Below are 25,250 nucleotides of genomic sequence, written 5' to 3'. Positions count from 1 at the left end.
TAAAGCAACTGCAAAATTATATGTTATAGTGACATGAAGAAAAAAACATAATCTGTATAGCTGTAAAGCATGAATCACAGACTCATTTCAGATCCTAAGATGGCAAAGGATTGGTGGAGCTTGTATCTTTTACTTGTAAGACATACAATAACCATTGGAATCCAAAACTGGAACACCTTTGTTAAAAATGAGAAAGAAACATTAAGTTTCCAAGGCTGGTAGGGTCACAAAAAGTCCAATTCATTCAGGAGGAGTAAGAGGGAAAAGAACCAGCCAGAGAAACCATGGCAGGCAGATGCAGAATTGCAGTGTGTTTGATCTATTGTGGTTGTACACTTGAGGTACAAGTGCACAGCCCTCACGTTTCATGTGTTTAGACAACTCACCCCATAAAGCAGTAGCATCAAACCTCTCCATAAAGCTCCAGAGTTCACTGCTCCTGATTCACTGGCCAAGAGGAGGGCCTTGCTCCCTGGCAGATAATTTAAAAACAATGATGAACAAACTCTTTCCTCATCATAAAATGCAGTGTATTACTCTTTCTAGCAAACACACGTCGCATCTGAGATTAGCCCAGGGGCTGAATCATCGCTTTCTCCCAACAAAGGCTGGATGCTGATGGAGGCAGAAAGAGCGCTGATCTGCTGCTCCCTCCACACTTCTTACTGAAATAAAAAGCTGAAGTATTACCATGAATGAAAACTAGAACCACGACAGGCAGTGAAACGTTAATATTGTTTATTTTACGCGTTACTGTAGGCTGTGTAACATTACAGCTGCATGTAAGCAGACGTACCTGGATCAGTATCAGTGCATACAGCAGTCATGCTCCCGCAGGAATCCATCCATCCATCCGTGCGCGTCACGGAGTGCCCGGCTCCCCCGGCCCCCGCTGCAGCCCCCAGCTCCCGCCGCAGCCCGGGCACAGCCGGCAGAGCTCTCTCGGCTCCCGCTGCAGCCCCTGCTAAAGCCAGCAGGCCCCTCTCAGCTCCTGCAGCCCGTGCACAGCGGGCAGGCTCGGCCTGCGGGCCCTCATTCCGCCCGTGCTTACGGCGGTATTTCGCAGCTCCGGGACGCCGGCTGGGGCGCAGCGGGTGCTCGGAAGCGCGGGGAGCACCGGGCGGGCACACGGGGAGCCCCTCACGCCGTATCACCGCGCCCCGGGCCCCGTCCGCCCGCCCGCAACCCCTGCCACCCCGGACCCTGCCATCCCCGGAGTCACCATCGCGCTCAGCGCGCTCGGAAGTTTGAACCGCGCCGGCCGCCTTACGGGGGAGGTGCCACTGCCGCTTCCGCGAGAGGTGGCCTCCGGCGCGTATGGAGGAGCTGCCCGTCGTCGTGGTCCTGCTCCTCCTCCTCCTCTCCTCCCTGCTTGTCCCGCTGGTGCTCCTGGATAGGAGGCGCCGCGGTCGGCGGACACCTCCGTTCAGTCTCCTGGTGGTGGCCGGCTCTGGTGAGTGGCGGTTGCCGCCGGCGGGAGCGAGTGGCTCCCTAGACTGCCGCTCCAGACTCCTGGAACTACCAGTCCCGACATGCAGCGCGATGAGCGGATAGCGTAACGCTGCCGTATACCGTGATGCATGCCGGGAGTTGTAGTCGCGGTTGTGTGTGTCAGGAGCCGGTGCCGGGGCCCCGCCTCGGCAGCTCCTGCGGTGCCCCCGGGCCGGGCCGGGTATCCTCGGGGCCGTCCTTGGGTGTTTTGGTTCTCTATTTGAGTCATCGTTGTGCGTTTCACCGAAGTCAGGGTGAGAGCACCGAGAGCACCGGTGCAGGACTGAGCCGTGCAGCTGCTCGGCCTAACTGGAGGTTGCTGAGGCGATGCAGGGCACGGCGCTCCAAGGACTGGCTCACCCCTCACACACGTGGCATTTTGCAATCTGCCCAAACCGCGTTGCTGTGATCTGCTTACAAGAGTCGCACGTGGATCCGTCAGAGACAAAAATGTCACCCCTCGCGAAAGGGGATGTACACATCTGCTACTCCTTGTTACCTTGTTATCAGAGTTGATGGGCAATTAATTTACCTCTAAAAAAATTATTTGAAAATTTGCACTTCACAAATACAGGTCAGCTGTGATTTCAGCACCTGAGTCCCTTTGGTTTTTGCACACCAACTAACTGAGTAATAATCCTAAGATCTCTCTGCATCTCAGTTTGACTGGCAGGTTTGTAATTCCTCAGGTCATCTTTACATCCACTAGGGCTGGAAATGTGTGTATTTTCTTTCAGTCCTTTGGAATCTAGTTAGTCTGTATTAAAAGAATACAGAAAGAAATAATTAATTAATTAAAAGAATACACTGTACATAAGCCTATGAGGTGAAATAATACATGTCAGTTAAGATCCATGTAATATTCAAGCCTTTTCTTTGAGGTTTGTAAGTAGAAATCTCCTGTGAGTGCTCAGCTAATTGCATTAAAATTTGTGAAACCTTAACAAACACCACTCAGGAGAAAATATTTCCAAACACATTTGAAAAATACCACATGAAATTGTATGGAAAGGTGGCAAAGTCTAGTGCAATGCCGCACTGCTAGTGCAAACTCTCCTTGTTGGCAGTTGTTCACCAGCTGTGAGTGTTTAACCTGTGCAGCAAAGGTCTCTTGGGAGCCCTAGAGACCCTGAACAGCAGGAGGTAGTAGGAATACACGTAGTTTACTAGTTTTGGTCTGCAACTTCCAGCAGACTGAAAAGCAACACATCCAGTCAACATATGATGTATTTATGGGTCTGGTTTCATGTTGGTCTCATGCAGTCCAGCCGATAAGAGGTGAGATTGCTCCACTTTACTACACGCACAATCTTCCTTCTCCCCCCCTTCCACTCTAACAGTATCCCTCTATCTCCTTTTCAGGAAACTCAAATGACAAAAACCCCAAAAATTTACCCAGCTGCCAAAAAGCCCAGTATGTACAGCCTCCCCTTCTCTCTGGTTTGGTGCCAGTTTAGCTCTGGGACAGAGTGACCCTGCAGTTAGAAGGTTGTGAAGGCCTCTTCAAGGGCAGTGCTCAGAGCAGTGCCTGAAGCAGCACTGTTTGTTCTGTCAGCACCCAGCAGCTACACTGCTGTGGCTGTCACTGCTGTGGCTGCAGGGGGACACTGCTGTGGCTGCAGGGGGTCACTGCTGTGGCTGTCACTGCTGTGGCTGCAGGGGGACACTGCTGTGGCTGTCACTGCTGTGGCTGCAGGGGGACATTGCTGTGGCTGTCACTGCTGTGGCTGCAGGGGGTCACTGCTGTGGCTGTCACTGCTGTGGCTGTCACTGCTCTGGCTGCAGGGGGACAATGCTGTGGCTGTCACTGCTGTGGCTGCAGGGTGACCCTGCTGCCTGGCTGGTTTCAGTGTGATGAGCTGGGCTAGCACACCCCTGCCCTGGCAGGTCACAGCACTGGGCACAGGGCAGGGTCAGTGGCAGTTCTGTTTCCAAGGTGCAGCTCTGAGCCAGATCCTGTCCAGCTGCATTTTGGCCATCACCCCATGGGGTGGCCTTTGAGTGCAGAGCACAGTGTCACTCTGTGCCTGGTTGTTCTGCACCGTGTACAGGCCATTAAACACAAACATCAGACTCCTGTGTGACCCTGGTTCAATCCCATTTCACTGGAAAACATCCATCAATATCACTTCCCTGGGAGCTGAGTTCCCTCCATGTTATGTAAACAGTCTCAGCCATCCTCTGATTGAATCCTTACTCTCAGAAAATACTTTCTCACTGGTAGTAGTAATACTCATGTGCTTCAAAATGAAAAGTGACTGATTCAGCTGAAGAAATGGAAAGTTATGAGATTTTTCACACACTAATTGCAGTTCGCTTTGTTTTACAGGTGGGCACACAACAGAAATCCTGAGGTTACTCAGCTGTTTGTCAGAGTCATACTCTCCTAGACATTATGTTTTGGCAGACTCAGATAAGATGAGTGAAGCTAAAATTCGTTCTTTTGAACAAAAAAGGGCTGAAACCTTCTCCAAGTCCCAGGTAATTTATTAAATATTCATGTAAGAAAAATGATCTTGACATTCTAATTCAAGGCAATTTGGAAAGGATTCTTTGAAAGGACATTTATAGCAGCTAGCCACTGAAGTGTTACTTGTAGCTGTAAGAATACTGGGGCAAAAATATTGCAGAGGGGATTTTTTTTTTTTAGTTTGGCATTTCCCTCAGTGACACATAATATTTTTTTGAAAGAAATTATATATAAAAATATTTTATCTAAGAAAACTTTAATTTAAATTGTATTGGCTTTGTGTGTTTCTAGACTGTGTCTTGGTTGTATTTTTAAAATAAAGTATTAAATGTTTGTTGAAAAAGGGATGCAAGGCCTCTGAATGTCAGTTTTCTGGCAAATGCTGAACTTCTAAAACTCATAAAAAAACATTAAAATATCTTGTTTATTTTTTTCTCAGATGCTTGCTTGCTTTCAGCTCGTTTGCTGTATGATTAACAGACAGCAGCATAAATGCTGACCTAAAGTGTGACCTGACATCCAGTGAAATTAGTAGAAGGTTTTAGTGAAATAAGTACAATGGAAATGAATGTTCTGACTACAAAAATTTAAGTCCTTTTGAGCAAAGAGTACAACACACAGTAAATTAATTATTTGCATGGTGTTGATTTCATATGGTGCACTTCCACTGTTTTCAGCAGTGCTGTTGGGACAAAAGACTGTAGGACTCAGTACCAATGACTTTCTGAATAAACCCTGGTAATGTTAGGCAAGTGCTGCTAAGGCTTACTAAGGAATGATATTTTTGTTTACTGCAACTTTCACGTGTCATTGTGCACCAAGGATGAATGTCTTAATAAAGTGACCAGAGATGCTTCCTGTTCAGAGACACCTTGTTGGGTAAATAGCCATTCACACAGTCATATTCACTTACCTGAAGAATGTCCAGCCCTAAATTATTAGATTTCTTAAAGATACATATTTTCAGTATTAAAAGATTATGTGGCTTTCATAGCTCACTTCTTTTTGCTAAGCTTCTCTTTTATAACCTCTCCAACTGCTAACAGATCCTGTAGTTATATTTTCCCTCAACACTGAAAGCCAGAGGAGCATTTTTGGCTGCATGTGAGTTTGATGTCTGGATAACAGATGCTCATTTTCCTTTGGCCATTCTCTTTCTACTAAGCAAAAGTATTTAGAGTGAAAATGAAAGATAAATTTTGGAAAGTAAATATCACATGCCTGTAACATATATTTGCTAAATTTCAGAGTGTGCTTTCACACACACATAGTGTGTGTTTTGTTATTGGGGGCACTGGAGATCATCAAACATTTAAAAACGATGTCTTAGTAACTTCTTGAAGCTTTGCATAAGTGAAAGGGAGAAGTCTGAATGCTTCAACACATGGTCATTCCCTTCCTCATCCTGTTAAGGAAGTAGATTTTTCCAGAACTAGGGACCAGATGGAAGACAAAGTAAAATAATGATGTAACAGAAAACCAGTGATGTAAGAGAAAATTAAACACACACACCTCCCCACCCCTCCAAATAATTTTCTTTTTGATCTGTGCTCTAGCTCTGTTCTAACAGCTATTCAGGGAGAAGGAAAGAAAGCCAGAATGAGCATCTTGCTTACAAGAAGAAAAATGCTGCACCTCAACCCACTAAGCCTCTTAAAAAAGAACTGAAAAATGCCACCTATGAAAAGTCTCTGGTCCTGTATTCACTGGCCTCTTTGTTCTCTATCACTCCCCACCTGTAACCACAACTATTCCACAGGGATGCCCCCAGAGCTGGTACTCAGAGAACCTTCTATGCTCATAGAGAACCTGTTTCAGCTGCTGGCAACATACTCTAGCAGCAGAGAGACAACTTATTGAAGAGTATGAATTCCTATAACCCCATGGTATAGGAGATGAGCAACCAGATTAACTAACCTTTACATAAACCTCTTCTGACCATGTGTTCTTTTCCATTTCATAAGAGGTACTATGCTAAGAAATCTTATTTCTCATAATGAAAAAGAATTATGTAAACTCAATTTCTTTGCAATATGTTCAGCTGAAAATATTATAATAATTCACATCAGTTGCAGTTTTCCACTAGCTTTTCCTTACATCCTTGCCAAACAACATTAACTAGGTAAAGGACAACATCACTGGTTTTGAAATTACATTACAGATTTGCCAGTTTGGAACATTTGTTTTCAAATTAGAAAAAAGATTCTGAGTGCACTAAAGATGTAAAGAAAAAAAACATGCAACAATATGATACCATAGTAGATAGGGGAGAAATCTTTTTCTGGTGTCAGATATACTATGCAGTGTTCCAACAAAATATACAGGATGTACCTTTGGAACATTGACAGCACTTAATGAGAGGAGAGGCTGGGATTACAGAAGCATCTGGCAGTGGCTTCTAAACAAACAAACAACAACAAAACTCCCCAGTTTTGGTTTTTCATTTTAATACCTAGGAGTTGTTTGATGTGTGGATTGAAGTCCTAACATGACATAGACACTGATGTGCAGAGTTTCCACCATGTTTTTTGAAAAGTATAGATAAAATCAGCTTGATCTTTGCTTGAACTCTCCAAGTAAATTCCTACTTTGATACTGTTTGGAGTTCCTCCCAAGCTCTGCTGAAATTACTTGGGTTTTTCAATGATGATGAAAATCACCTACAGTTTTTTTGTCAGATGATCTTTAATACCATTCTTACAGTGAAGGTTCATCTGAATAGTTCCACTGGACCCTGATTGCCTAAAACCACTTTATCATACCCATATTTCTTGCAGGGCTGAGTGCCACACAAGGGTCTAAACTCCACTTAGAGCACGTCTTTTTATTACCTGAACTCTTCCAAAGCTTTGAGAAACAGAGGCAGTGATAACCAGAAACCTGTTAAATAGGGAGCAGGGGGTATGTTTATCTTTCCATATTCTGTTGTCAGAATAATGCAATCAGAGTTTCAACACCTGCAAATAAAATATTAAAAAATCAGTTTGTAACATCTGTTAATGCCTTCCAGTATCACAGCTATTGAAGAAAGATATCACAATGAAACAGGACAATCTCAGACAAGAAAATTAACATTCTGCATTTACAAATGTTGGGGGGTTTTTTATTCTTTCCACCTCATATATTAAAAATAGTCCCAGTTACTGCTATTCAAGACAGATTTGTAGTTTGTATTTACCATATAGCTTTTGTTAACATCCTCTTTCAGGGGCACAAACCACCAGGACTAAAAAATTGGCAATGTGCACATGAAGTAACTGGGCAATTTTCAGTCTTAGAGTTTCTCACCCCCATGTGAAGTGAGGTAACAACCACTATCCACATGTCAGCATCACTGAACACTGCACTGCAGCCACTACATTTGCCTTTCATTTACACAGTCCAAAATGTCATTGGCATCAGGAGTGCCTTCTGCCATAGCAATAATTGTTAGGTGCAGCTCCTCTCCACTGAGGTAAAGGCACCTGCAAGGAGGGCAGGCAGCCTAACAACTGCTCCCTGCTCCTGGGCCTTCAAAACAAAAGGAATCATCCTTCCTTTATTAATTTGATACCTTTTACACACCATGAATAATCTTCATTTAGGGAAAGAACAAAGAACGTTACTTCTTTACCTATTTTTTACTTAACGATAAGATGTTCTTTCCTGTTTCTTTACGCAGATATTTTGCATTTTGAATATGTGTTGCGCATATCTTTTGAATCGTCACTGAGTACTCATTTAAAGGGTGATGATATTCGCTTGTCCACGTTTAGTGGCACTCGGGAGCGGAGCTGTGCGTTCCCCGCAGCGCGAATGCCCGGGAGCTGCGGGAGGCGGCCGAGCGCTCCGAGCGCCGCCGGTGCCCACGAGGTGCCGCCCTCGCCCGGCGCTGCTGCTGCGGCTTGCCGGGCTTGGGGGAGCCCGAGGCGGCACCGAGCAGCAGCTACGCAGTTCTGGTGTTATCTGTGCTTCACTGTATACTTTGTATACACAGTTCCCAAACTAGACTAAGAAAAGGGGGGAAAAAGGTTGGCACAGACAGATTCAAAGTAACAGCTCCGCTCCTCGTGCTCTTTTCCAGTTCAGCCTGGATCGCATTCCCAGAAGCCGGGAGGTCAGACAGTCCTGGGTCTCCTCTGTGCTAACAACACTGTACTCCATACTTTACTCTCTCCCTCTGACCTACAAACGGAAACCAGATTTGGTAGGTAAAGAAAATTTTATTTTATTGAGAACTTGCTAATCCACACTATAAAAGCACTTCGCATATGCAGACTGCATCTCATATGTATGCTTAAGTTTACAATTCACAGGAAAACTAATTTTAAATTAAATATAGCAGCAATACATCAAGAAAGAGAGAACAGGTTGCACTGCTGGTGAATTAGAATAGCAAATACCAGTTTTCCCTCACAAAGTTTGCAAGTACCTTCAGAGAGTCACTCCCTTGTTGTGCTGGTAGAGCTAGCAAAAACAAGATTGCTGCTTCCTGATAGCATCTCTTCAGGATTGCAGCAGCACAAACTATGCCTGAAAGCCTGGTTATCCTGTTGGCTGGACTTGCTTCTAAAATGGTATGACCAGTCTGGCACAGACAGGTTCAGACCAGCACAAATATATACAGATTCAGTTCTTGTGCTTACATGGACTTCTGAGCTACAATGCATATTTATTTAGTCTTTGGCTGACTGACATTAATTATCTCATCTAATGACAAAAAGCATCACTGCTGAAGTAGCAACTCCTCAGCACTTTAGTAGCTTTTTCAAGCTGTTTTGAAAACTGCACTCTCATGCTAATTACATTTATTTTAAAATATTTCACACACTTAAGTCAGAAGTATTCAGGGTTGTTAGATGGTAGAACTCCAATGGAGATATTCAACCGATAAAGTTTTGTGTTAACACAGAAGATAGTGCACTGGTCTCCTAGCATTAAGTCTTACAATTTTGTAAAAAAAAAATTTGGTTACAGCTGGCTTCTTGCTAGAGTTGTTGTCATCTTAAGGAGTCACTGATCTAAACTTGAGGATTTTTTAAAAAGTATTAGTTCAGCAGAATTTCAAATTAATACTTTAAAATGCTTAAATGAAACATGTAAAAACTAGTGCAGTTACAAAGTATTTTTCATAATTTAGTAGTAGCATCTATACACACACAGATATTTGTAAGGAGACAGATATTTGTAAGGAGACTATTTTTAAATCCCTCTGTGAACTGCATGGCTAATTCTAAAGAGGCTTTTAAAAGTTTGTGGTATTTTGAATGTTTAGAGAGGCTGCTGTGAGTAATGTGATCTCATTTGCTTCAATAGTACTGGTGAGTTCCAGTCAGATCAAAAGCTTCTCACTTGCTGGACTTTTCAAACAGTTTAGTGTGCAAGACAACAGAAGTAGGGTTTTTTGCAGCTGCTGTTTTTCAAGTCTATTCTGAAAACTGGAGATAAAACTGGGAGAGGGGAGAGGGTGGCATGCTATTCTTTCTACAGTGGTTTTGATTGGGGCAGTGGTAATGGTCACGTTTGTTTACATGAGCAGACAGAAATGTGAGTAACTATTTAGTAATCACTTTGCTACACCACTGTGTTAGGTTAGTGTATTTTTTTACTTATTGCAAAAGAAATTGACTGGAAAAATCTCACTGTGTAGCTTAATAAAGGAAGCAGGAAGTTACTAATCTAATTCCATGTTTTCTGTTTACCAAAGGAATTTAAAGTGACAGAGAGATTTACACATTGAGTTATTAGAAATGGTGTTGGAGCTGATAAACTGTGATAAGCTATCAGAAGACGAACATTTTGGAAAACACTTGTGCTTGTAAAATTAAGGATATGTTTTAGGAAGGCCTTTAAGCCCTTTGCAGTGGTTAAAGTAACCCCTGTCTCAAAATGAGATCCAAAGAGTCTTTATCCATGGTTAAAGAGCTGGAGGGGAAGGCAATCCAAATTACTTTTAGTCAGGAGCTATTATCAACCAAAATAGCAGCTGGCAGAAGCATCCCTGGCATTATGGCAAATCATGTACCACTTGAAAGCTGCTTACATACTACTATTTGTATGTATATCTTAGTTTAAGAATTCTGTAAAATATTATAACTCGGAGAGCTGCAAAGATTTTAAAACACTTAGCCAAGGAGACTGTTTCAGGGATTAAAATACCTCACATTGCCAGTGAAAAGACTGTATGGTATGTGAGGCAACTGGTAGTGTTTAATTGCCTTTGCACAAAAATGCTTGCAGTGAATCAAAACTCACTCTACTCACTCACTAAGCAAAATGTAATGCTTAGTAATGTAAAGAACTAGAACTAGGCTGGGCCAAATGCTGGCACTCTCAGGTTCATCTATAACTTTTGGCATGGGAATCAACAACCATGTTTAGAAACAAGCACAGTATTACATCATGCTGAGAGCTTCATATTTTTAAACGGGAGAGCTCATGGGTGCTGTACATTTTCAGTCTAGACACTGGTTTTGTTTAACTGCAGGAGGGAAAGACAACCTTGCTTCTAAGTCACTTGTGTGTATGAGTGATCCCCAAACCCTTACACTTGCTTTCAGGCTTGTCAGAAATAAGTGTACATATGGAGGAATGACTGAAGTCCTCTGTAGGCAGCCTAAAGCTAGAGAAACACAGAAGTGTTGCAGTGGTCAAGAAATGCAGGACAAGAAAAGTACTGCAAAGGGAGCCCAAAACCATTAGGTGCACAAAGGCAAGATTTGGAACAGATATGGTAGTTATGCCAACCTAAGCCTGTCTCTGGAGTGCAAATAGCTGCAAAAGGGAAACAGCAAACCCAGCTGCACTGGAGTTACTTGATGAGCACTTGATATGTGCTTTACTTGATGAGCACTGGGTCCCTTTTGTATCTCACACTGATCTGGCAAAGCTTCTTGCATCAGTTTTCCTGAGCAATCAGTTCCATCTAACCCTTCTTCAAGATAGTAAGTTCAGAAAGAACTGAACAACTCCCAGGAGATCTTTGCTGTCTTGCAGGACTTGACCCACACTTGAAGTGGGCCTCCAGAGAGTTTAAGAAATGTAAAAGTTAGTTGAGTTGTTCAGCTTGAGATCATCTTCAGGAGGCCCATTTCTAAGTTATGAACATCTGCACTCTGCAAAGTTAAGTCCCTTTAGAGATATTAAGCCAAGTAACAATTAAGATGAGAAGTGATGATTGGCTGGTGTTTCTATAACCAAGGATTACAGAAATGTAAATATCAGTGTGTTTTGCAGGTGAATGTATGGTGAGCAGTTTTTATAACATCTACCTGCCTTAGATAGGCTTCCAATACAGAGGCCTAAAATTCCAGGGAAGGAAAGGCTTGTGCCAGCACACACTGCCTTCAACCACCTTCCCCCAGAAAAGCTTTTAAAAACATTCATCAGCTGCAGCCAGACATAGCATGCAGCCTCAGAGATTGCAAATTCCTACCATGAAAACAGGCAGCTGGTCAGAGAAGAGAGACTTCTGTTGTCTTCATTGAGAGAAATGCTAAAAAGAAACATAAAACTAGAACAAGATAAGATCTATTATCTATAAAAGGATGCAAATCCTTATTTATAGAAAATTAAACAAGCTACACAGAGTTTTTTTCCAAAGATAAAGAAAATTACTGCATCCTACATAGATCATTTGATATACAAGAAGAACTAAACTAAAGTTACATCTTTCCTTTAATATGCTTGAAGTCAGTCAGTAGATACAAGTTCAAAGGAAACTGGTCTTCAGTTCTCTTGCTGCTTACAGAACCATTGTCTTTGGGCCAGTTTGCCAACCCTGCAACTAAGTTTTCAGGTGTTCTAGCCTTTTGTCTGCATCATGATTACCCTGCTCATTCTGGCATACCTGAAGTCCAAACTGAAAATTAAGGATGTGCCCCTACCACACAGCAGAAGCTTCAAAATATTGTATCCAGTCCTTGTTTTCAGCCATAGATGGGTTATGTAATTGGGTCAGTGATTTGCTATCCTTTAATATAATTAAATTTCACCTACAGTTGTGCAGAAATGCTGCATAAAGCTCCATTCATTAGCAGATTGCACATCCTGGACCCTTAGGACCAGACTTTTTTCCTTTTCTCGGGACTCTTCCGAACAGTTCCCCCTGCCTCAGGGCTCTACAGAGCCTGAAATAAGTAGATATTTTCAGATGACTGCTATTTGGGAAAACCTGGGTTAAATCAGGCTAAGAAGGCAGTCCTCCCACATTAGGGCCTCCTTCCTGTGGGAAGTCTGTAGTAAGTTTGCACATTTGCACAGCAAGTACATGTTCTGCTGTCAGAGAATGAGAATGAAACTTTTTTCTAGGAGCCTGAAACCTGCATAGCTTATCATGCTTGTAGCAATCACCTCTTCTTTTATGACTGCACCTCCCATCAGACATGCCTGATCCCCTGACTGGTTAAACTGACTGAGGCAGCTTCTGGTTACAGAAGTGTTTGCACAGTAAGCTAAATGAAAGGAGATCATTATTTCATTTAGCTAAGATTTTCCATTCTTTGTGCTCTGCCCAAAATGCCTTAAGTTCATAACACTCTCACAAATTACTGTGACAAATAGTAAGTTATTGTCCCTTATATCATGGCTCTAATTGGAACTTTGTGGAAGCTACAAAATCTGGCTGGTGGCATTTTTTTCTTTATTCATTTTATAACAAGTGATCTTTGTATAATGCAATATTAGGACTATCTGCTGCATTCTTTTGTACACTGCATCTTTCCACAGTGTTTATAATTCTTTGGACCAGACTGACTGTATGTCTGATCTGCTAATGTTCTTCTAGGATCAAAAGAGTCAAAATAAGCAAGAGTGAGAACACTGGATTAAGAACTTCAGCAATACAAATTTTTTTCATCCAAAACCAAAACAAAGTTAAGGCATCGAAATTTAACTTCTCAGTGTTGATGGAAATGAGTCTTATTCACCCCTCCTACCTTGTGTACAGCTTCCCTGCAGCCCCAATGCAGAATTACCCTGTGCTGAGCACAGATAGACATCTGGAGCTATTCCAGTCAGCTGGTTCAAAGCTTTGCTGTAGCTCTGCCCTTTCTGTGACTGCTAATTAACTGCCTATAGACACTCCTTTTCACAGGGAGGACAGGAGCAGCAGTAAAGATGAACTGAGATCTTAGCTTAGATTTAAGGAGGCAGTTTTAGATGTAAAAGAGTCTTAACTCATCAGCTATCAGGGTCATTATGAACCTAATGAACACCCTGGTCACACTTCCCTGTGTGTTATAAAGCATAACAGTCTTGCTAAATCTAACCACTGGTATGCAGAGACAGAGTGCCAACACCTCTAGGTTTTACACTGTGAAGATATTTCAGGCAGTTATTTGATGCACATTCTTGCTGTACCAACTTCAGTGATTAGGCAGTAGCCCAAGAGATGTTTTATGAACATTTAAATATCATGTTTAGTTAACCTAAAATACTACTTTCAAGTTGAAGTTAATCAAATGCCTGATTAATGAAAGACACACTGAGATTTGCAATTAAAGGCTCAACTTAGGCCACTAGGAGTAACATATATGAGTATATTTGAAAGTCCTTGGATTTAATTTCTCCTTTTGAGTAGAAGCAGGCTACAAGAACAAGCAGTACTTTTTATATGAAGAGATATAAAAATTATTTGTAAAGAGGCTCTAAAAGGTTGGATGGTATTTCTCATGGTGACCAAGAGACCATGGCCAGGTTCACATTCAGCCAAGGTGACATTGCTGAAAGCCAGATAGTTCCTAGTGTTGTAGCTAAAGATGTAGTTCAGTAACTACCATTTCATTTACTTGGCAAAAGTTTTTTACTGAATTCTTTTAAGACCAACTTTTTCATCTACACTAGGTCAAATTTCCTCTACTTCCTGCTAATTTGTCAGCAGCAATAAACCACATACCCACTCCATAGTAATGTAGGTAGGGAGTTAGTTTATTCAGTTAGTTTATTCTCCACCCTGTATCTGCTTTGGTAATCTTGTTCTTTTTTAACCAACCTATCCATCTCCCACAGTTTCTCAAAAGACTCAATGGTTGTTTTGTTGGTCCCACTGACAGCCTGGGTGTTCATGTAATGTTTTAATAACCAGCACTAACAATTTAACAGACTTGAGCCTTAGCACCAGCCTCACAGCTATCATTTATTATTATTTTTAATTGATCATTCTATGCTTCTCATTTTACATTTGGCAACTAGGCTGGGAAGTTTGCTGATGGAAACTACCACTCCAAAGACCTTTGAATCCCAATGACAGACCTGTCACCTGGCATACAGGGGCAGTTAGGTATGGTGCCTAAGGTTAGACTCCTTAGAAAAAATTAAAGCCTGCGTGTTTCTTTAGGCATCCAAATGAACCTTCCTCACTAAGCTGTTGCCTAACTTCTGACACTCTTAATGACCCCAATCATATCTTCTCTTTTCATCAGTAAAGCCCTTGGGCATACCCACAAGCAGACCTGAACTGTTTTAAGTCTTTACAGTGTCAAATAGCCACATGCATAGCTAAGCTCTGCTGAAATCCAGGGGCTGGGAGCTTCCCTCACTCCTTTGTATTCAGAGGCTGATGCAAATCACATCAGCTGGGCCTCTTCCCTTGTCTTGCCTGAGGACAGTGGGTTGGTAGCCCTGGCTCAGGCCTAGAAGGCAGAAGTGATAACGCCTAATGCTGTTACAATTAAAACCTTACATCCAGTTCCTAGTGGGTTTGCAGAAGCTCTCCTTTTCTCCCATAGAAAAATCCACTAGGTAGGATTTTTTCTGTCTCTCCCCAAACCTTTAGAAAGTGAGAGCTGCATAAAAGGTGATGCTTCCCAATCTATTTCATTCTATGATGAAAGTAACACTCAGAAATAAATAGGAGCCCAGCTGTGTAGTGTACTAATTTAGAGTCCTTGCTCTTCCACTTCTCTCTTCCCCACTCTGGCATTCACTAATCTTATTTATCCTGGTTAGGTAATCTGCCTGTAGGACCACACAGGTCTCCACTTGTTTTGAAGAGCACCTCACTTACTGCTGTATTGTATGATAATAACAACAGCTACTGTACCAGTGAGATCCAGAGGGGAACAAGGAAGGTTTTCATGGCAGTGCTACAGCCTACAGTTGCTGACCAGCCCAAACACAAGCTGTTCCTGTAGGACACTAGAACCACCTTCTTGCACCCCTGATGATTCAAGTGATTTAAACAGCAGAAGATAAAAGTGTACTCAGGTATAATTCAGTTCTATCTTAATTACCTGATTTACATCAGACTACCCAGCTAGTTTTGGCTTTTTTTTTTGTCCTGCCTTGCATTCTGTAGGTAAGTTCAAACAGAAAATAGGGTGTGAAGTTTTAGCTGGTTTTATATGCAGGTGGTGGAGGAAAGTGAACTGGATAAGATCTTCACTCTTCAAAAAGAATAAACCAGTAGGTAGTTTAATGACCTTTCTATTGTGCAAACAGAACCTGAAAGTCTTCTTTCTCCCCGTCAATAACAATAATAAGGAATTGTTGAAAAGGGTTCCTGCCTTTTTTAAACTGTAAAAAGTATTAACAATTCTAAGCTAATTTTTCTCAATGTTCAAAACTTGAATTTTCAGACATACTAAAGAGCAAAAGCTTCCATAAGCACTCCCTCTCAACATGCTTAAGTATTTGAGTGTGAAGTTTTTGAAATAGTAATATAATATTAAAACCAAGCAAGGGCTACTGAGCTCATGAAATGCTGTAATTTACATAGCAGAATACAAATTAATTCATTGAAGATTCTCTCTTCTTGTGCCACAAAAACAACCACCTCCCCCCATCAAAAGAAGAACCACACAAACAAAAGAATTCATTATTCCTGTAACATAGGAACATCTAATAGGTTTTCCCTACATTGTACTTGCATAGATTTGGATCATTCAGTTAACCCAGCTTTGGTCCATTTTGTATCACTCCACTTGCCTTTGCCTCTTTTAGTTGTCTATCACCACCACCTCCTGTTCCCTTAGTCTGATCTCCAGGTGTTCAGCAGTGTGGAGTAGGGAGCATTACCAGAACAAAGAAGGTCCAGGCAGTGTCCTACAGGTGCTCCAGGAGGTGGCTGAATGCCTGGTAAGCAGCACAACCTTCAGCTCACACACACACACACATCCCCACACCACCATCCTCCCCAGCAAGCAGGGCAGGTTTTCTGCTCCTGACCAGGTGACAAAAGGTCAATCTCTGCAGAGGTCATTAAGAAGAGCAGCAGGTGTTGCCAGTTCCCTATGCAAAGCAAATTGCAAATTAGTTTTCCACTTTCTACTAAATTGAGGGGGACTACATTGTCCTCCTTTTGATTGTTGTACTTTGGGAACATAAGTAAACACTTGTTCTTTAAAAGATATGCAGCAATTGAATGTTTATGTACTTATGAGAGAAACTACAAGTCTACTGCTTTACTCATTTTTGCTTTGGCCAGTGACATTTAATCCCAGTGAAGCTACAAGCTCTGCTTTCAGTGTTTTCCCTGGTAAATGTCATTCTGCTACAGTGCTGCATTCACCAACTCTAAAGTAGCTTTTATCAGCAGTGGTGCCGTGTGCCAGTGTTCCTGGTGTTCCCAGACTGCTGGCTTAGCTTATTTTCTTTCAACAGCTGTGGAAAATATCTGAAGCACAAAGGCAAGAACTATTCCATTTTTATATAAAAACAGTTAATAGGAAATTAGATTTACAGAGTTGCTGAAGGTAAATGTTGTATTCTGATCCTTTACTTTTAAACCTGCATTAATATACAGCTTCATTTGTTTATTTTACTGTTTAGAATTTGGTTAGATTGGATTGGCAGAGAATTTTAGTATGTAGGGCTTAGTTTATAGATCTAGCTGTGAGCCCAGGCAGCCACTGAGCCAATTTAACAGTGAGCTGGACATTTCCTTGCATCAGAGGTGCAAATGAATAGTGTGGAGAGACCTGTAGCACTGGCTTCTGGAACAATCCCTTACAGCTTCTTGGCAACAAAGCAGGAACTCCCAGTGACCAGAAAGTCCTTGGACAATTGCAGCTCAAGAGGTCACAAAAGTGACACAAAAATTGTCTTTGGCCCTCTTTTTCCCCTTCTGCTGCCTCATTAAGGAAGGCTGAACTCAGAAATTTTCAGAAACATATCTCATGCAATACAAATATTCTACAGTCACCCTTGTAGCTAAAGTAAATAGATTCTGAAGGAAACAGATAAAGGGAAAGAGATTTCTGAGGGAAACAACATTTGCAAATGCTGTTTGTAAATAGATGCTCGAGGGAAACACCCTCAATAGCTGCTTGACCTTGTAGAGGGCCTGGTCCCTTGTCCAGTAGGTGCCTGCCTCTTCCCCAGAGCATACTGGTGATTGCCATGGGAGATACTGGTATTCTGCTGGTGGGGAAAAGCAAAAGCCTTGGTCTTTTCAAGGTGTAAGACATCAATCATTCTGCAAAATTTACTTTTGAATAGTGCTTTGAAATTCACTACTAGGACTGCTCATCTTCTCATCTTTGAGGAAGGCTGTAGGTGATTCAGTTCCTTTCCATCATCCTTTCCAGTCTGTGTACAGCAGGAGCTGAACAGCAACATTTCTACCTTACACCTTCTGCAATGGTTCCTCGTCTTTATAATGTATATATTTGTTTTCTCTGAAGTTTCCCCTGTACATCAAACACTTGAAGAGTGTATGATGACACTTGAAGAGTTTATGATGTTGGACTCCAAGCAGAAGGACCACTGGTCTCCCTTCCTGCTGGCAGTGTGAGAGAGAGTAAATTGGACTGGTCAGACCAGATTTTTGGAGAGGAATTGCCGCTGCAATTGCAACTACACCAGTTCTAAGCAGGACATGGCTCTAGACACGTACTGAAGGTTAACTGAAGGTTATTTTTTAGTTCTGACTTACAGATCACAGCCACCAGCTCAGATAGGGATCTGTTTGTGGGCTTCAGCAGGTTTATAACAGTCTTTTTCATGGCCAGTTCCTAAATCCAAGCATTTTGGGATAGGAACATCTATAACCAGAGTATTATATGTGCATTTTGCATACAGAAATCCTACAGAGCCACATCTGCTTTGCCCTCTTTGAACTCATATGTGTGGAAAGGGAAAGAGTACAGGACATGAGTTATGATCAGACCATGGTTTTTTTAAAGATGCCAAGTCCATCATTTTCCTGATCCTTTTTCCTGCATGCAAGTACTCTTCTGTGGATCAAAGGGCATCTGAGAGGCAGTTTACAAATTATAAATAGTCAGTAGAAAGTAAAAACAGAATGCATCATATAAAAAACTGAACACAGGAGAGGTATTTTATTACTATTTTAATTTTGATAGCTGTCTTTCTGTTTTGTATCTCAGCAAAGTAATAACAGGAGCTCACTGTGGCCTTCAGAGCTACACAGAGATTCACAAATTTATTCTATTTCATTACATCATCTTTTGTGAGTACACTTAATTTGGAATTCACTGTGGCATTTACCTCTATGTGTGCATCTAAACACAAGAATACCAAAATTCCAAAAGGGCTGTAGCTGCTGCCCAGGCTTAATAAAGGGGAGAAGTAGGATGAAGTCTATGGCTTGATAAAGACAATGATTGTAAAAATTCAGCTTTTTCTAAAACCTGTTCTACAGTTCTCAACTTCTGGGGTCAGTAGAATGTTAGGATGGCTATGTGACCTAAATCATATCCATAACTGGTATATTTTGTGTCACATTGTGGAAAGAAAGGGACCAATATTTGAGCTTTCATTGTAGATGGAGGCTAAAAGAGTGCAGAGCCATTCAAGAAGGAAGACAGCTGGAAGGGTGTCTGAGAACAGGGCTGCAAAGAGAGATGAACACCAGTGATCACCAAAAAAAAGGAAAGAGAGGATGGGTGGGAGACATCTCAGAGGATTGGGTACAGTACAGACAAATTGATGGAAAAGGATGGCAATAGAATGGAGAAAGGGCCAGGGAGCAGTGAAGATAAAACAATATGTGTACTCCAGGTAGCTCTACTAAGGAGGGGGAAAGTGGAGTTTCTGTTCAGCAGTGGTGCACATTTTGGTCTGTTCCCTTAAAACTGAATTTTGAGTAGGAAAACAGTAGTTAGGCTGTATATTCAACTCACAAAAATAATAAGTAGTAAATCATTTTTTGGGGCTTTGGGTGTTTCTTATGCACTTATCTGGAACAGCCCAGCTTCTGCAGGGATGCTGGTGGGTTTTGCCTGCAGACACAGGAGAACAAATTGTTTCCTATGCCTACCTTTACACTACAGAAACAAATGTTATTACAAATAGAGATACCTAAACATGCCTTAAGTTACATGTCAGTAGCCATTACCAGCATCACAGCCAACATTCATGCGAATTAATCAAACTTTCCAGGAAATATGCCAAAGTGCATATTTCAGTTTACAGATATGGAAAAGTTTCTTTGAAATGCAAAAAGGCAGCATGTGTGGTTGGTTTGTGTCCTTACTCACCAAGCCAAATGTATAAAAAACAGATCTGCATTTTCAGTAGATTGTAGAGTAGGCTATAAGGTCCCAGTGTGGATGTGCTTGAAATCAGGTTCAGCAGGAGGTTTGAAACCACAGTATTCTTCTCTGATTTCAAAACTCTAGGATGTAAAGATGATGTGTTCAGCTTCTGACCTATATAATACAAAAATAATACAAAATAAGTACATAGTTGCAAGTTTCAAATTCAAGTAGCTGAGGGTGTTGATACCCTAAAATTTCAAGATTAAAACTGCATACAGCACATTACTTGTAAGGGGGGACTCTGAGAAAACATCAGCAAAGTCTTGCATTAATAAATAGTTCAATTAAGATCAACAATTAAATCAGAACATTTTTAGAAACAATATTACAGTCTATTGATTCTGGTCAGAAAACACAGCATTACAGTCATCACATCCCCAAGCTGTATTTCTGGAGCTATAATCAAGGCAGAGAATAGTTGAGAGAATTTGGAACTCCAAATCTGTTGCTGCTTTTTGCTGTGGCAAGGTGCTGCTAACCAGATTATCAGTGGGATCTTGCCATGAAGCAGGAAAGGAAATGTTCTGAACTTATTGTTACAGCCCTGAAGCAGAAATGCAGATTTTTCCCCCCACCAGTATAATATCTTTCACAAGCTGGTGAACTTGGAACAAAAAATGTGAGTTTATGGGGTACAGGGCCATGATTTTATAAAAGAATTCTTTATTTCCATGTAACCCCAGCTGTGCAGAAAAGCGCTGATTACATGGTAGTATTTAAGTTTAGTAAGAAATTTCTTGCCTGAAATCAATTTGGATACCAAGTGGAGTGCCTAATATACCCTGGTTTCAACCTTTTACTTTTAAGCAGTCTGTTTTTCAGTTGAACAATGTCTAAAATTTCTTTTATTGTTAACATTTATAAGTGAATTTGAGATCTCTGCTCGAAGGACATGACATGTTTTTACCACAACTCCTTCCTTCTGTATGCTTTTAACTGTCTCCTAGTGTTTATTAAAAATAAAAAATAAAATCTAGTCACACATATTAGCTAATAGATTCTTGTGAAGGTCCTAATTCATCAGCACATTTTTGATGAACTCTTAAGTGTTTGGCTGACTTAAGCCAAGGTTCAAGAGGTTTATAACTGGATCCCAGGTTTAATCCTAATTAAATTTCTTTGGCTTTATTATGTGCACAGATTTAATGACGGACACAACACAAAGCTCTGACTGAGAGTGGAAGTTGTTTTGGTTATATACCCATGAATCAAGGAATTGTAACCTTTTCCTTCATAGAAATAACTGTGCCATCTCAGAGGTCTTTTCCTCCTTCATAACATGTAAAAAAATAGGGTATTTTGAATATGGTATTATTTGGTACTTTGAAATAATGTGTTTTGTTTGCCCCTCCTATTTTTTCATTTTCACCTCCCTTTCTGGGTTTTTAAAGATATTTTTTGAAATATATTTTTTGTGTAAATGTAATGTTAAATGAATATACACTTAATTCTTTGCTGTATGAAAAAACTCATTACTTACTTTTGCAATGTGTTTCATCTCTTTTAGATATTGTGCAATGGACCAGGAACATGTGTTCCTGTCTGTTTATCTGCTTTTCTTCTTGGCCTTCTACGAATAAAGAGAACAATTATTGTGTATGTAGAAAGCATCTGCCGTGTGGAAACTTTATCCTTGTCTGGAAAGATTCTTTACTACTTTTCAGATTATTTCATTGTTCAGTGGCCTGATCTAAAGAAAAAATATCCCAAGTCAGTGTATCTTGGTCGAATAGTGTAACAACAGAAGACAAGATAAACTTTACCTGAAACAGATTCTACAAGCTCCTCACTTGCATTCCTGTAGTAATTTATTTTCCAGAATTCCTGTTACTAAATTAGGCTGGTACTTAAAAGTGAGAAAATAAAGTTTTCTCTACATTTAAGTAAAATCTGTGTGTGTTTTTATTTATTGCTATCATGTAGATCTCTTAGCCAATAACTCAGAGTGGCTCTAAGTCTATCCTGTCTCTGTTTTCATCTAGGTTTTCTGCTATGTGAATGGTAATTTTTGTCTACAAACAAATATGGGAATTTGTATGAATGTAACATTTCCTGTAAGGAAACTTTGTGTCATTTTTAAAATTGCAGCCAACAAAGTCTTTTTCTAGCACAGGAGATTTTATTTCCTTCATGCTAGTGGTGAAGTCCCTTGTGAATCCTTAGAGAATAAAGGAAACAGTTATATTAAGTTGGCTTCATGACAGTTTGTATTTTACAATCTTCCAAAACCCCCAGAGCATTAAACCAGTATCATTTTTCCTCTGGTCTTGTCAAAGCTGTCCTTATAATCTGTTGTGCACCTTTTGAAAATTGTTGCTCTCTTCTTAAGATGAATAACAAGGTGACAAGTGTCATGCTACAGGCACAATACTCACCCATTTAAGAAGACTTTCTTCAAAGCTTATGTGCAAAAAGCCTTACCGAATCTACATCAAACAGAGCAAAACTGTCAGTTGGGGAAATTGAACTGGTTCAAGCTCTGAAATAGAGAAAAAAAATCAGTAATAAGGGAAAGAACAGAGTTTCCCTCTTTTCCTGATACAGTGAATTTGACTTCCAGTATATCCTGTTTTCTCATCTTAAGCACCTTACTTTGAACAGTACAATATATACTTAAGACTTTGCCATGAAAAATGGTATCCCATACATTGGAACAGCTTTTAAAAGATATCTTGTTGGCAGTAAACGTTTGAAAGGATACTCCATCATTTCACATTTATCTGGCAAAGTGTAATTCTACAACTATTCCACCTATAAGGTAATGTAAGCACATCTGTCATCTGTACACACAGAGAGCTCTGTGGCTGGCTACAGAAACAAAAACACAGAAAAAAGCTCAAAGAAGAGGAGAAATGCCCTCCAGAGTGCACAGCCTGGCTCTGGTGGAGCCCAAGCAGCTCCTCACAAGGAGACTCAGGGAGGGCTTTTCCTCAGCATCAGATGTCAAAACATTACAATAGCTCTTCTGGTGGGGAACAGGGGTGAAATTTAGCTCACAGAAACAATAGTTCCTGCTATTAGGAAACAAGGGTCCAGAGGAATAGGCTGCTTCATGCAGAAAGCCATTAGAAATCATCAGAAAACATTGTGCAGAAAACTGCTGTCATGATATTGCAAGGCCCTGTGGGGAAGCCAGCTGTTACAACCTGTCCAACAGGCTTAATAATCCTCAGCATAAGTAGAGTCCCTTGATGTGGTCACATGTGAGAACAGGGAGTTTTGTGGGTTTTAACCAAGATTATGTCTGAAATTAAAGAGCAGTTAATAGGTTAAGGCTATGTGAGAAGGACTTTGTGTAGCACATACTGAGGTCCTTGAAAATTACTTGGTTGAAGTAAATCTGATGTGTCCAAGGGCTTTTTTCCCCTGAACCGAAGTGAGGACTATCTTATCATGACTCTGCACGGTTGCAGATAGTTTGATAAGCTGGAGATACACTGGACTCTATTATGGCTGATGGTAGTTTATTTTAGATCAGTGCATTCTGTTTTACAAGGGAACTAGAGTAAAGGGGAAGGGGACAGAGGCAGCCTCTTCCTCTGCTCTGGGTAAGGGGCAACAGCACAGGCTCAGTGTGCTGGGCTTTGGAGAGGCCTGGCAGGAGCAGGGCAGTGCAGCTGCCATTGCTGCAGGACAGCCTGTGGCAGAGCAATGTGCTGGGCTTTGGAGAGGCCTGGCAGGAGCAGGGCAGTGCAGCTGCCGTTGCTGCAGGACAGCCTGTGGCAGAGCAATGTGCTGGGCTTTGGAGAGGCCTGGCAGGAGCTGGGCAGTGCAGCTGCCATTGCTGCAGCACAGCCTGTGGCAGAGCAATGTGCTGGGCTTTGGAGGAGCCTGGCAGGAGCAGGGCAGTGCCGCTGCCATTGCTGCAGGACAGGCTGTGGCAGAGCAATGTGCTGGGCTTTGGAGAGGCCTGGCAGGAGCAGGGCAGTGCAGCTGCCGTTGCTGCAGCCCAGGCCCAGCAGCCAGGCCAGGCCTGCCCTGCCCCAGCACAGCCAGGCCGCGCTGCCCCCGTTCCGAGCAGAGCAGGAGCGGCCCCGGAGGCCTCGTCCCGCTCGGGGTTTTGACCTCACCAAAAGCATCCCTGGCTGCTCCGTTACTCCCTCAGAGCCCTGCCCAGGGCAGGGTTTGGGGTTTTGGTGTGCTTCCCAACTGCGGGTTCATAAACTTTTGAGCCTGCCTTTGAACACTGGGGAGTTCCAGGAATTTTTTTTCACCTGTCACCAGCATGGCAATGACTACTGCTAAAAGAAAGAACTTGCCTGTTCAGACTTGTCACTTCCCATGTAAACACTCTGAAGGTAACAGTCGATTTCTTCACAAGAGGCTGTCCTGAAAAACTGAATTGCTCCAGGCCATCAGATGAGAAGGAGTCTCATTTTCGAGGATTTGGGAAGACTTTTCCCACTTTTCCTCACTGGCTGCCTTCTGGGGGAGCAAAGTCAAGAATATCTCAGCCTATGTTCCCCCCACAGCATGTTATTTACTCTGGGAAACACAGGTTAAAATAGCACATATAAAGTAGTTTTTAATGCAGATTGTTGGCTATGAGGGTGTGGGATGGCAGCCATTTCCTGGGACTGCTATTTTCCTAACTGGCTCAAGTGCATACTTGAGTTAAGGGCATTTACTTTTGAGCAGTTTATAATTAGTTCTAACAAGTGAAAACTTGGATTAGAAATGACCCAGAAGTCTCTAGAGTTGAAGCAGTTAGAAGCAAAATGGGAAGATCACAGCCTAACTGACCAAAGCCTTCAACAAAACACTGCATCACAGTCATAGGAGATAGTTCAGAAAAAAAGACTTTGGCTCAAATTCTCCTAAAGGAAGTTTTGCTATCAACCAGAGTGACTTTTCCTTGAGAAGATTATCTCAAATAACTGCTAGTTCTCTCCAAAAGCACAGGGGGGCTGAAGTAAACTAGCATTTTGTTATTGAGAAGCTCTTTCTTATCTTTTGTTTTTAGAAGGTGGGTACAACCAAACAGTCTATTGTTCTAGGGGAAAACTGCATTCTTCCTCTCCCAGAACAGAACAGAAAACAGCTCTCCCAGGGTCTAGCTAAAGACTTAAAGGTCACTGACTGGATTCCTTAAGTTTAGATTCTTGGGGTTTGCTATGTCTCATTTTTTTCTCTTAAACATTAATATTATGGCAAACACATTTGCATTACATACAAGGAATGTTTGATGTGAAATACATTACCTCTTTTTCTCCATCTCCAAAAGAGGAAACAGTGATACCTTATAGATTTGAAGCAAAATGAGGAAGAAATATATTCTTAAAGAAAACAAATATGACTATGGAAATATCATCATCCTAATTGGCAAATATTTTCAAAGAGAACAGAAGGCATCCAGAAACTGGTTCTCTGGATCCTAGCATGGAAGCCAAATTCTAAATGAATTTTCTTTATCAGATTGTTTTATCTAGATATGCATTACCAAATATTAAATATTCAGAGTTACTTTACTTTGTTTAGTGCCAAGAGGCACCATCCAGTTGAAGACATTTTTACCCCACACTTCAGGGAAAAAGCACAAAAGACTCGCTGTCACCATTTCTCTAGCAACTGTATCTCTTACATCTCCCTAGTGGAAATGAAGGGTTCTAACAGACCCTTGGCAGATGTTCCATGGCTGTTCAAACACAGTGCACACACAGTGCTTGTGTCTCCTTCACATCACGTTCGTGTTGCCTTTGCAGGGTTGAGGGAGCTGCCTGGCTCTCAGTACTCTGATAAGCCTCTCCTTTGGCTGGCACCACGTGCTGTGCCAACAAACTCCTGCTCGTTCCAGGAGCTGGGTGAGGATC

General features: G+C 41.6%; 1 protein-coding gene across 1 annotated transcript; it reads left to right on the top strand.

Annotated features, from left to right (window-relative positions):
- Nucleotides 1–1,300: 1,300 nt before the first annotated feature.
- On the top strand, nt 1,301–21,323 carry ALG14 (ALG14 UDP-N-acetylglucosaminyltransferase subunit). Its single transcript, XM_066555945.1, has 4 exons — nt 1,301–1,453; nt 3,821–3,972; nt 8,025–8,147; nt 20,948–21,323. The coding sequence occupies exons 1-4, from the start codon at nt 1,318–1,320 to the stop codon at nt 21,176–21,178; spliced, it is 642 nt and encodes a 213-aa protein (XP_066412042.1). The 5' UTR covers nt 1,301–1,317; the 3' UTR covers nt 21,179–21,323.
- Nucleotides 21,324–25,250: the final 3,927 nt, after the last annotated feature.

The sequence above is a fragment of the Molothrus aeneus genome, chromosome 9 (genome assembly GCF_037042795.1).
Source record: "Molothrus aeneus isolate 106 chromosome 9, BPBGC_Maene_1.0, whole genome shotgun sequence".
Lineage (NCBI taxonomy): Eukaryota > Metazoa > Chordata > Aves > Passeriformes > Icteridae > Molothrus > Molothrus aeneus.
This window is presented reverse-complemented; position numbering and strand designations above follow the sequence as displayed.